General features: G+C 39.1%; 1 protein-coding gene across 10 annotated transcripts in view; it reads right to left on the bottom strand.

Annotated features, from left to right (window-relative positions):
* The window catches only part of ACSL1 (acyl-CoA synthetase long chain family member 1), a 68,834-nt gene that overhangs the window by 16,867 nt on the left and 39,316 nt on the right, over positions 1-12,651 (bottom strand). For 5 of the 10 annotated variants that reach the window (XM_074329839.1, XM_074329842.1, XM_074329840.1 and 2 more), the window contains exons 5-12: positions 11,388-11,489; positions 8,990-9,089; positions 8,596-8,774; positions 5,339-5,371; positions 5,152-5,203; positions 4,563-4,636; positions 2,151-2,228; positions 334-468 (exon numbers count right to left, since the gene is read on the bottom strand). In XM_074329839.1, the coding sequence (XP_074185940.1) occupies positions 334-468; positions 2,151-2,228; positions 4,563-4,636; positions 5,152-5,203; positions 5,339-5,371; positions 8,596-8,774; positions 8,990-9,089; positions 11,388-11,489 (753 nt within the window). Of the gene's footprint in view, positions 1-333; positions 469-2,001; positions 2,080-2,150; positions 2,229-4,562; positions 4,637-5,151; positions 5,204-5,338; positions 5,372-8,595; positions 8,775-8,989; positions 9,090-11,387; positions 11,490-12,651 lie in introns of all 10 variants that reach the window. The other 5 variants (XM_074329837.1, XM_019736129.2, XM_074329835.1 and 2 more) reach the window with 2 other exon arrangements.

Below are 12,651 nucleotides of genomic sequence, written 5' to 3'. Positions count from 1 at the left end.
AGACAGCAGGGAGAGGAGGTAACAGTCCATTGTATAGATGAGAAAACAGAGGGTCAAAGAGTTTATTGTATAAATAAAATGACCTCCCATCTTATACCTGCATTGTGCTTTCCAGTTTACAAGTGTGTTCACCTGTGTTTTCTTTTATAATTCTTAAAAACATCTCTGTGAGCTCAACGTATTCTAGTTTTACAGATGAGTAAACTGCAGTTCTGTGAGACTAAGAGGATTGTCCATGGTCACACAGAAGGTACCTGGCTGAACCTAATTCAAACCTGAGTCTTGGACTCAAGGCCAAGTGCTCTGTCTCCCAACTCTGCACTTGAAACTTACTCGGTCAAACATCCGGTTCAGCAGTCTCGGCACCACAGGAAAGATAGTGGGCTGAAGTACCTTGAGGTCATCCATAAGCAGCCTGATATCTCCTTGGAAAAATCCTATTTTAGCTCCGTGACACAGCATCACACACTAGAGGTAAACAGAAATAACCAATATTTTATCACTGCCACAGGAATTACACAACACACACACAGACACATAACGCTTCAGTTTTAGCATTTAGGAAATCTTAAAGTTCCTATTTCCAGAAATGTTAGAGTTCCTAAATGTAGGGAGCTTTTAAAAAAAATGTTCTGTATTCTTCAGTCGCTGTAAAACATAGACATGTGGTATTTCTCCTGATCATCCTGAAGATGAAAGATCTAGCAAGAAACCAGGGTATATTGGTTTTAATGATGATAATAGAGGTTCTGCTATTTTAGCTTCATGATAAATAATCTGTTGACTGAATGACATGGTATTATATAATCAAAACATTTTTAGTCTTCCACAAACTAGGTTTAATTTATTCTCAAAATAAAAACTTAGCTACTTGCTTACAGTCCAGGCTTATTAAAGTCTCATTTCATTTGAATCTAAAAATTTCTAAAAAGCCACTGCATATGTTGCTGTTGAGACACTAGGACATCTAATGGCCAGCATGGCCTGTCATTTAGCTATAGTCTATTGCATCACATTTTTCCTGTTGGATGTAAACTGTACTGGCAAGCCACATCCGCTTGGCAAATAGTTTGCCCCTTTTCAATTTTAAAAGGGAAGAGAGATTCAAAAGATGATGCAACAGAAATACAAATGTCTTCAGGTGTCAAAGCAGAAACCATGAGAAAGGCACACCATGGCTCACTGTTTAAAAGTTCAGGAGACTTTGTTCAGTGTGCCCTGCCTCGTAGGCACACTCAAAACTACAGTCAGGTCCACATGGCCCATTATCAACTCATTTGAGATCACTCGATAAAATCACAGGATCTCCTGAAGTGTTCAAGAAGCAGAAGTAACAGATGGAAGATGGAATCTAATGATCCTTGATCCTTTAGGGGTAAGTAAATCTTATAGGGCAGCAAGCAGCCACCCAAAGGGTGGACCTACTATTAGTCACCTTTCTGTCACCAACACCTAGCACATGGCCTGGCACATGGCTGATACTCAATAAATATTTGCTAAATGAATGAATGGTGTCCACTGTTTTTCTTATAAGTATATAATCCAAAATTGTCCAAGAAGAAAAAACAGGTGGTTCTTGGCCAGTTTTTAAACTAGTCACACAGCAGTGTACAGGGAGCCCAGGTGAAGGTCAGCTAAATAAAGATCATCCTGCTTTTCAAAGGTCACTTAAAATTTTGGTGAAAAAAATTAGTCTTAAGCCAACTTGTGCATTATGAACAAGCACAACCAAAAATAGAGACTCTTCATGGAGCAGAAGCCTCATTAGGCTTTACAGAATGGTATTCACAAACATTCTGCTTTCACAGTTCATCTTTCTGGAGTCATATCCACTTTCATATCCTTCAAAATTTTGAGCTTCTAAATTAAAAATGAATGATTAAAGTTCAAGTATCCAGACTCAGGAAAAAAATTATGCTCTTTGAAATAATTAGCACCATTTCTAAAATGGGGCTCAGCAAAGAATTAAATAAGGGATGACAGTGTACACATCAAACTTACCATCATGATTTGCTCATACATGTGTGCAAGTGGTAAAAACGAAATGTGTGTGTCACTGGCATTCAGGGCAAGTGCTTTCTGTAAAACACAACAACTTAGCAGAACACAAACAAACAAGCAAGGAAGAAAAACAAAAATCAATGCCTTACCTCAACAACTCTCTCAAACATATGGGCAAGAGGCAAGAAAGAGATCAAAGTATCATCTGGGCAAGGATTGACAGTATTCTGTAAGCAAAGACACCAGCAAAGCAGAAAAGCGTTTAGATTTCCAGTAATTTCCCACTTTATTTCAGAGCACATAATACCTTAACACTAAGGAGAAACAGCTTTTGCTTACGATCTGTACTTTTTCCTCACCAAAGAAGGAAATGAAAAGCAGCACTTTAATTATTCAAATAGAGTGGAGGTCATTTCTAACAACAAAGTCAATCCACTCAGGACTTTGGTCAAAATAAGGAAAATTTTGCCCAAATGGGGATATTAAGGGATCATGTGCTCTAGCCATTTAGCATTTCAGAATTATAGTACCCCACTGCCAAGCAACCTCATTTTGACCCAAAGTAAGAAATATAAGATCCAGTCCAACATAAGGTAGCATATTATGTTGTATAGGGAAAGGGGGAGAAAAGATAAGAGAAATTGGATTTCCAAGCTCTGTCTATTTATGGAGTAAGTGGATCTTGAATATTTCAGTTTGATCAACATCTTTACCGTAAGTCCCTACTTTACCCATGAAAAAAACAATTTGTTTAATGCAAGCTCTGATCTGGCACCAGCCGATTTGTTCTCCTATAAAATACTGATCATGACAGGTCTGCATCTAGATTAAATACAAATATCTGGTTTCCATTTTATGGCTCTGAACAGGCTTTACTTATGGTCAGGAACATGAGGGCTTGCAGGGACTGTTCATGTTATTAACATAAAGAATTCTGGCCGAAACAGAAGCTGTCAACAGCAGCTGCTGCCGCACCAACTAAGAAACGAAGACACTGCCAGGTTGCCTAGGCAGTGATACATTCTCTCCTTTGCCGTGCCCGCCCTCTCCCCACAGCTGGGCCATACTTCATAATAATGTGATCACAGGTGAAAGCACCAGTCCTGAGCAAACACAGCAGCCCCAGAAGCATGTGATGTAGCCTGAACCTGCCATAATCTTAGATTAATTTTATTCAAGTGTGATCTGCATGCCAACGAGTACTTCTTTGTAGGAAATTGTTACATAATGAGAATCAGACTCAGTTGTATCTATACTTTTCAACTTTCTGATTTGGTGCACTAGCATGATTAGAAGTTTAACCAATTTGAGAATGCCCGAGAATTAATTTTAAACAAACCTTTGTAATCATTTGTCTCAATGAGCCATTAATGCATTTGAAATTTTATTTGAAGGCCAATTAGAAAATTAAAATTTCACTTTGGTAAAGTACTAAATGCTGAATTCTGTTTAGACAGTATATACCAAAAAAAGTATTTGGGATTAAGAGAGTGTAAATATAAGTGTGAGATCGGCCTTCAAAGATGCCCATTCTCCAAAATCAGCACAGAATCCCGCCACAAACAGAACCCTCCCAGAGATTGCAAAAGCAAATTATGTAAAAACTCAAAGGGCCTGAGGGAAAGGTGTTACATTGTTCAATAGTAACTTTCTAAAAGGCAAATTTGAAATATACCCTTAGTGTGATAGACTGCATTGTGTTCCCCACCCCCACTCATATGCTGAAGCCCTAACCCAACGTGAATGTATTTGGAGATAGGGCCTTTGGGGAGGTAATTAAGGTTAAATGAGGTCATAAGGGTTGGGCTCTGACCCAGTTGGGCGGGTATCCTTGTAACAAGAGGAAGATATACCAAGGACATCGCTTGTTCTCATTGTGCACACAGAGCAAAGGCCATGTGAGGCACAGTGAGAAGGTGGCTGCCCACAAGCCAGGAAGAGAGCCCTCACTAGAAACCAAATTTGTCGGCACCTTGATCATGGAATTCTAGCCCCCAGAACTCTGAAAAAAATAAATGTTTAGTGTTTAAGCCACTCAGTCTGTGCTATTTTGTTATGGCAGCCCAAGCAGACTAAGACACTTGGATAGCAAACTTTAAGATTATAGGAAATCAACTCAAATTCAAGGCTTTAATCCTTCTCATAAAATGGAAGTCAAATTGACCACAGTAAATAATAATCCAAAAATTTTCAGCATCAATTAAAATTTCATTGTCAACTTAAAGAAATTATTTTTACTACACTGGAATAGTAGATAAAAAGCACAAAAGAGTCATTTCTCCCTTGGCCTTTCCTGGAAACATTTATAGGGCAGCCACCAAATAAAGTTTTACTATGTAAAAGTTGTAATAAATGCTGTCAATTCACTTAATGGTCACAAACAGAAGTTGGAGATTAGGTCCACAATGAAAACTATTTGAACAAACCACATTCAAGTTTCAGAGAGTTTTCCAAATACAGTATGGACTTGACATGGTGGGGGTGCCTTTACCACGTTCATTCTTGAGGCCTAACACCAACCAATGAATATGAAGAAAGACGACAATATGCCAAAAGCTTACCTCTGTCATTTTCACAAAAGCTGAACAATCACTCACTACATTTCGATGAGTGATCAATGCTCCTTTGGGGTTGCCTGAGGAACACATATGAGCACAATAATGTTACAGGACAGAAACTCCATCCAAGAATGACAGAAATTAAGGACACCCAGGGACCCTACATAATTAGGGCGTCAAATGCCTCTAGTATTAGGTACACCCAGGAAAGCCAAATGTTGAATAACATTAATTTCCTGAGCAATCTACAATTCTTTAAATGAAACATCATCTTAAACAATTTTTAATAATATGGACAAGTTTTAGAGGGTGTGTAGAAATAAGAGAAGAAAAACCAGGAATTTTTATATTTCTGTAAATCACTGATACAGTCTGTCTCAGGAAGATGGATGAAATATCACCTTCAATAAATGTTTGAGGAAAATACATGTCACTCTCAGATTCTAAGAATGTCTTATACAGTAACAAGAAGATAGTGCTTAATCAATTCCATCTCTTCTATGTTCTGTCCATTTATAAGTCATCCTAAAAAGGGGACAGGGAGTATATACTTCCAGATACCACTTAGAAGCAATTCCATTGCAAAGCTTACCTGTAGTTCCACTTGTGAAACAAATTACTGCAAGATCTTCAGGTGCTGGAGGCTATAGCACATTTAAAAAGGAGGCATAAATTAGAATAGAAAAGTGTAAGCTATAAGCTAACACTCAAAATTTCTACTAGTCTCCGAGATGACTAGCTATTGGAAACTACGTAGAGGGCTGCGGCAGGATGCTTACCTTGGGTTTTCGTCTGTTGGCTCTTCCCAGGTCCTTATAGGAGGGGGAAAAAAAAAACAAAAAAACTTAAATGGAGATATTTTCTAAATGTAAATAATAAGGTCACATCAAGTCACTTTAAGCTGACTTTACTGAGGGATTCACTAAAAGCTGGCTCAAACACAGCATATATTTCCAATTAAATGAACTATGGCAACTTAACCCAAACCAAAAAATTCATCCTTGGCTCTAAGAAGCTGTTTTCTAGTTGTCTTCTCTTGAATACAAAACTATATAAATGGTATTGGGACTGGCCTTTGCAACAGGATTTATTTAAAAGACAGGAATCAAAGTCTTTTACGATGTATGTCTTGTCCCTACTCCCACTTCCTGTTATGGCCTTTAACAAAGCCCAGCTCTTAACCATCATCAGACACCTGCAGATGCTCAGATCCCTCCCCAAATGAGAACCCAACATATGTGATCACCTCATTCTGCATAACTAACATCTTCAGTCTGGAAAGAAGGATCAGTCGGCCAGATTTAAATGCTAGCAGTTTTAGAGGCTCAAATATCTGTACTCCCCACATGGAGCAGCAAATTATAAAACAGGCCACAATAGAAGATCTAAGGCCACTTTTGAACGGATGTGAAAGTTAAGAATGACAGATTCATTTCTGAGGTGCATGCAGCCTTTCCCAGCAGCTGGCTCCCACATACTACCAAGGATTCATTCCGATCTTGTTCAGTTTTACTACATGAAGGTAGTCTCCATGACTGCTTTGATACCTATTAATTTTTAAATGACCTATTGACAATTCTTTTCCTATTAAAATTGAACAGTTTGAGTGAGCAATGGACTGAGCAAGCCTAGAATTAAATGGAAGTTAGATGGATGTGCTCAGGGCTCAGTGAACTTCTGCCCAGCATATAATTTTAAACAGTTTTTAATCTTAATCACATTTTAAATTATATCTATAAAAAGACCACTGGTTAAAAAAAGGAACACTGATGCCCACATTGAAGTCGACTAAGAGCTAGAGCAATGAGAGCTCCACCAATTTTTTTTTCAAAATCTTTATCAGATCTAAATTCCCACTCATCTATTCGAAATTCTTACATCTATCTCAAAATTCTTGAGATCTTGAATTCTTCCAAAATTGAAATAAAATAAAGCAATAGTGATAAGCAATTTAGCTTTCAATTTATTGGGAACAACATTATCCAAACTACTGCACTATTTGCCAAGAAAGTTTCTCTGCCTGAAATCTGTCTTAAGTCATCATTCAGGAAAAGCCCAGGAATCATAAAAAATAAATAAGTCACCATCTATAGGTTCCAAGTGCCAAAAAAAAAAAAAAAAGAACCATAAACAGAAGAAAACCTGAATTCTAGTTAATGATTAGCATGCTGCAATATTTGAGGGTGATAAAATATGCACCCTACTGAAAATGCATTAAATAAAAAGATAGACCGATGAATGAATAGAGGGATAGAATGATGGATCGATATGTGATAAATCAAATATATTAAAATGTTAGTTGTAGCCTCTTGGTGGCTATATGGCAGTGTACTATACAACTCTTTCAACTTGTTTGCATGTTTGAAAATTTTCATAATAAAATATTGAAAAAAAAGTAAAAATTCCAAATACCAGTTTCTATTTTTGATCTTGTATAAACTATACAGTAATATAAACTTGATCACATGATCAACCATAAAGGTAATTTTAAATAAGTTTGTATAGTGACAGATGATTACCATAATTAGTGGTATACCTCACATTGTAAGGTATAAAAATGTTGAACCACTTTATTGTATACCTGAAACTAATAGAATACTGCACACTAACTATACCTAAAAAAGAGTTCAGATAACAACAGTGAAATCAACAGAGATGTGAGGGGTCAACTGGAAATATATTTAACAATTTTTACAAGAAACATAGGTTGTTTTTTTTCTTTACAAGGCCAAACAATTTGTTTCTTAAAACTTAATATTTTGCTTACAAAAATTTAAAAACAAAATATGAACCATATTACATAGGTAAGTATAAAATAATGTCTTATAAATAAAGATTTTAATATAAACTTTATATTATAATCTTCAGTCACTCATCTAAACTTTTTAATCTTAAAATTACTTCTTTATCACATAGCAGTCAAAAACGACAAAAAAATTCCTGTGTGTGTGTTTGTGTTGGGGGGTTGGTAATCAGGGAGAAGAGGAAAGATAAGGGAAAAAGAACTTAAATTATGGTGAAAGAGGATTACAAGTAAAAAATAAAATTGAGGAAATACTAGGTAAAAAAGATAGTTAAAAACCCAGTTTAACAATACAGCACAGCCATTAGCTCTTATGGATCCATGTTCTGTGCTACCGCGCGTGCATGAGGAAGAAGGCTCTGTCAGAACATACGACAATATCCCTCTGACTACTCTAAGTTCCCAGGAAAGGTTATATGGATCCTTCTTTGTAGCCTCAAATTCTTTATAGAAGGAGAACTATAAATACATTTAAAAACCCTATTTATAACAGTTCCAGGAGAAAATTTATAAACATTTTCATAAAGAGAATGACTTGCTCTATCGAGCCTATTACTTCCTGTGGTGTGTACATAACAAGACCCTCCTCCTGCCAACTCCTTTGAATTCTAACCTAAGGCCAACAGGGAAAGTCAGCTTTTTCCACGAGCTGATGTCAAACAACCAATTTAAATATGGGCCACACTCATTTTCCTAGTATGATTAATTTTAAAGTTGTGATGAATGTGAATCTGAAGAAATTTAATATGAAAATAAACCAAGTCAAACATCTGTGCTGGAAATTCACCAGGACTACAAAAGCAACCTGGGAAAACGACTAAGAGGGCAGGTGTCCATACCCATACCTGGCTCTGTTTAGAGACAAATCAGTAAGTAAAAGGTATTAAATCCTAAAAAAGGACGCACAAACTTAAATCTCGTCTGCATCTGAAATTCACATTTCTGACATTTATTGGCGTGGCTTTTCAGGGCTCTAGAATAAATATGTGTGCAGCTCAATAGCTTTATGAGAAGGAGCCTGTAAGATGTGAGGCATTAACTCTGGGCATGCAAGTAGGATTCTTTCCATCAGTGAGGCAGCAGTTTCTGCTTTCTCTCTCTCATGGGCTGCGAGACAACAGGCCAGAGGTGGGACTGAATACCAGTGTGACAGAAGGTCACAGTGACTACCACGTTTGAGCTAAAGTGACCTCGGGGAAACCCTCCAGAAGTGGGCGGGGCAGAGGGACTCACCTCCATCGCCTTCATGCTGAGGATTTCCACCCCACACTTCTTGCCTCGTTCCAACAGGTCACTGCCATAGGAGTCCATGACAACGATGATTTTAAGGCCTGGTGTTAACTTATTTTCTACACCGTCTAATAACATATTGGCTTTCTCGATCTTGTCAACAAAAACCAGAGAGAGTTCAGCTGGAAATGAAGAGATACAAGTAAGGAATAAGCTCTGGGATATTAAGAGCTTGACTGTATAATATCTGACACCAGGTTATTTTAAACATTACATTAAAAACAAAGGGAGATGCACATTTAAATATAAAATCCCTATCAAATCAAATATAAGCAAATGTAAAGTCACCATATCTAATGGATAAAGAGGCCATTTCCACCCAAAGCACACAACATACCTTTGTTGACTATGTAGGTGATTGCTTCAGCTCCAAGGGTGTCATAAAGGGGAACGACCACCATTGAATAAGCAAAGCATCCCTGTTCAATGATCACCCACTAAACAAACAGGAAAGGTTGGGGAGAAAAAGGGATGTCATCATGGAATCAGTACAAGGAGACCAACACTCTAGATCTAAAGTGGAAACAGTAGGTGTAGCAAAATAAACATTTGCACATCTAGGGCTATATGCCAGGCACTGTGAGGGATTCATGAGGAGAACAAAACACTTGTCCTCTTCTTAAAAGGGAAGTGCAATTGCCCTGAACAACTGAGGCGAATATGAAAAGATAATTAACAATACAAGAGAGTGACTGACTCAAGCCCCATGGCCACCTTTGTAGGGGAGGGAACTGACTCAAAGCCAGATGGCCAACCTCTGTGGGGGAGGGAACTGAGCTTGCCCTTTACAAGAGCAGCACAATTTGAAGAGACAGAGAGAAAGGCAAGGACCCCAACAGCAGGGCTGCAGGAGCAGAAACAGGGAGGCCGTCAGTGAGCCCTGGACTGGCATGGATGTCCTGGCAGGGAGTGGAGAGCAGCAAGGCTAGGAACAAGCCTCCGGCTCTGAAGGAGTCTCTGGTCCCCAGGCAGTGCAAAGCCCCTGAGGGCGTCTAAGCCAAACGGGACCTTGGGGTCTGAGGAAGGTCATGCTGGCAGCCGTGGACAGTAGCCTAGGAACAGGGGAAGGAGGGACACACGTGTCTAACAGGAAGCGCATTCTGGCAGAATCTCCCCAGAAAAGGGGTAAAGGAAAAGCAGTGTTGCAGTCACTGGCCTCCAAACTCAGCAGCCACATAACAGCTGATCTACCTACAAGGCAAATGTGGCAAGATCCTCAGAGGGACCCATTATCTCCAGCTGCAGTTCTGAATCTGCCAACGTCTGACACAGCACAGATAAAGGCATAGCTGCCGTGGGAAGGGAGTACAACCCAGTCAACAGTTTTTTTCTCCCTCCCCCTTCTCCCTCAAAACCAATTTCAAGCCACCAGCCAGGAGGTAAGGCCCAAGCTCCTTAGGAGGATACATGTGGCACACAGGGTCCTCTCTTCCCCACCCCTGATGCTGCCACTCCAAGCTGTCCCAGGTTAAAATGCTTCATTCCCCAACACGGGCATGCTGCTTGCTGAGAGTGGAATATTCCCTTGGCTTCTCCTCTCACGTCCATCAAGATTCCACTCAGCTGCCACCTCCAGGAAGTCCTCTTTGCCTGAGCTCCCATAATTCTCTTGCCCTCTGGTCCACACTTAGCATGTTACGGGGAAAGCATCAGCTTACGAGGCTGTCTTTCTTTATGCAGTACCTCATGAAGAGGATGCAAGTCACTGTTGTACTTTGGTGCCTTGCACAGTGCCTGGCATATAGTAGGTGCTCAATAAACATGTGTTGAACTAACTGATAAATATAGGAAGGAAACTCCTCCTTGAAGGAAGGAATGTGTGTTCTAATTATAGATTCATTATAAAATTCTACCAACACAAAAATTCTGTGTGTGTTCCTTTGAATGGGTTTCACTTCAACTGAAAGAAACTAAATTCTATGAGCCTAGTCATGGTCCAGCTGTGGAAAATGCTGCTTTTCCCATACCAGGACATGAAACTCTAAGGAACTATTCTAATTTATAAAACAGTCAGTAGCACAGGGATTGAGCCAACGTGTCTTTTGGACATAAGTAGGATTAAAAATTTCTTCAAGCCCGGGGCTTGAACTTTTCCAAGCCAGCTATGCCATGAATTTATTCACTAGTACTATAATCGATACCTCCAAAAGAGTGTCTCGTTTAAATTTACTTTAATACCATGGGTTACAGCAGTACCATGCCTGGGCCTAGAGAGCTAAAGTACAGCCTGCACGTCTAAATTTAGTCCCGTTCAAGGTGACGCACTCTGCCCACTGTCTGGGGTATTTTAAACTTTGTAACCTGATCAGAGGGAAAACTCATACCTTTCAGAAAGGAAAGATGTGAGTTTGCTATTGACAAAACTGTATCCTAGTTTCTCTGTAATTAATTAATGCTATTTTTCTACTCACAAAGGTAAAGGTCACCCTTAAATAGAAGACTTTTTTTGTTAGCTATCTGTTGTAAGGATTTTGTTTGAGGACTTGGTTTAAAAAAACAAAACCAATAATTAAAAAGAAAAAAAATGTGATTTCTCTTTTTTCCCCCCCACCTAAGGCTAAGCAGGCCCTGGTTTGGGTTTTCATGAGCAACTTTCTAAAGAGTAACATAAAGCCATGTTGTCAGCAGAAAGCAGACCACAACATTTGGTCTCCAGCAGAGACAGGTATGAATCCTAACTGGCTCTTTCTGAGAACTCCCCAAGCCATGGGCAGCCGGTGCCTCATGGTTCATACCTCAGGTCTGTTCTGAGCAAAGATGCCAATGAACTGATCTGGGGCTGTCTTGAATCCCTTCTGGATCAGTGCTGAGCCCACACACTCCGCCATTTCCGCAACCTAAAGTGGGAGGAAAACCAGGAACAGCGTCAGGCCCGACTCAAGGACAAAGCGAACTGGGTGAGAGAGGAGTCTAAGGTCTCAGGCGCGAGGCAGCTCCACACAGAGAAAAAGCACAGAAGCCAACAGGTACTCCCTCACTTACACAGTTTTGTACAACACAAGGTGTGATTCACCAGAGTTCACCCTTAAGAGAACTGATCACACAATTCCTTCTGCAAAGCAACAACTGCAGGTTGCAATGACAGTTCTATTTTACACCTCAGTTTTACAGAATCTTACAAAATTATAAAAGTAATACAGGGACATAGAATTTTTATTTTTTTTTTTTTTTGTATTTATAAAGAGCAGCAAAACAGCCGAAACTGGTCAATTGGTATAAACACAGGAACAGCGAGTTTTGGGGAGACCTTTAAAGAAAATAGGAAACAAGCTCTTATCATTAGGCTCTCCAATTCCTTTCTTAAGAAGTTATTCTTCGGAAATAATTCAACCTTAGAGGGAGGTTTTAAAAACTTTTATGTACAAAGATAGCTATTTCAAAATTATCTAAAGCCACAAAACTCAATGAGACAAAAGCCCAATGGCTGGGTGGTTAAGTACATGATGGAAACCTCTGAGAAAATGCCACCTAGCTAATAAATACTGTCATTATGAAAACCATGTCAAACTTAGAATATTTGAAACAATTTTAAGTAAAATAAATACAAAAATGCATACTATTATTACAACGAAGTAAAACTAGGTAGATTTATAAAAATTAGGCAGAATTATATATTTGCCTCTATGCCCCTTCCCCATTCTTACCCCCAATTAACTGAAAAACGCTTCGTAAATCTTAAAATTTGGAATTCTTTTCTTTCTTCTCAGTTGATGGATTCTCAAGAGCACCTTTAATTCCCACCCACATGTGTAGGAGATAAAGCCACACCTATTCCTGCCCCAGAACCCTGTTGGTTCTGGCACATGGTGCCATCCTTCCCTCTGCCTATGGGAGCGACAGCTGCTGGAGAGGTGACAGCAAGAATAACATTAGGTGCTTATTACTTTCATACCCCATGGACTGTTTCACAACTCTTGCTCGCATTTAAGGGATGGGAACCTGTGAAATGCCTGCAGTGGTTTGCAGAACTTACTGGGATAATATGCATACATTTATATC

The sequence above is a fragment of the Rhinolophus sinicus genome, linkage group LG04 (assembly GCF_036562045.2).
Source record: "Rhinolophus sinicus isolate RSC01 linkage group LG04, ASM3656204v1, whole genome shotgun sequence".
Lineage (NCBI taxonomy): Eukaryota > Metazoa > Chordata > Mammalia > Chiroptera > Rhinolophidae > Rhinolophus > Rhinolophus sinicus.
The sequence above is the reverse complement of the archived record's forward strand: the minus strand, read 5'-3'. Positions and strand labels throughout refer to the sequence as shown.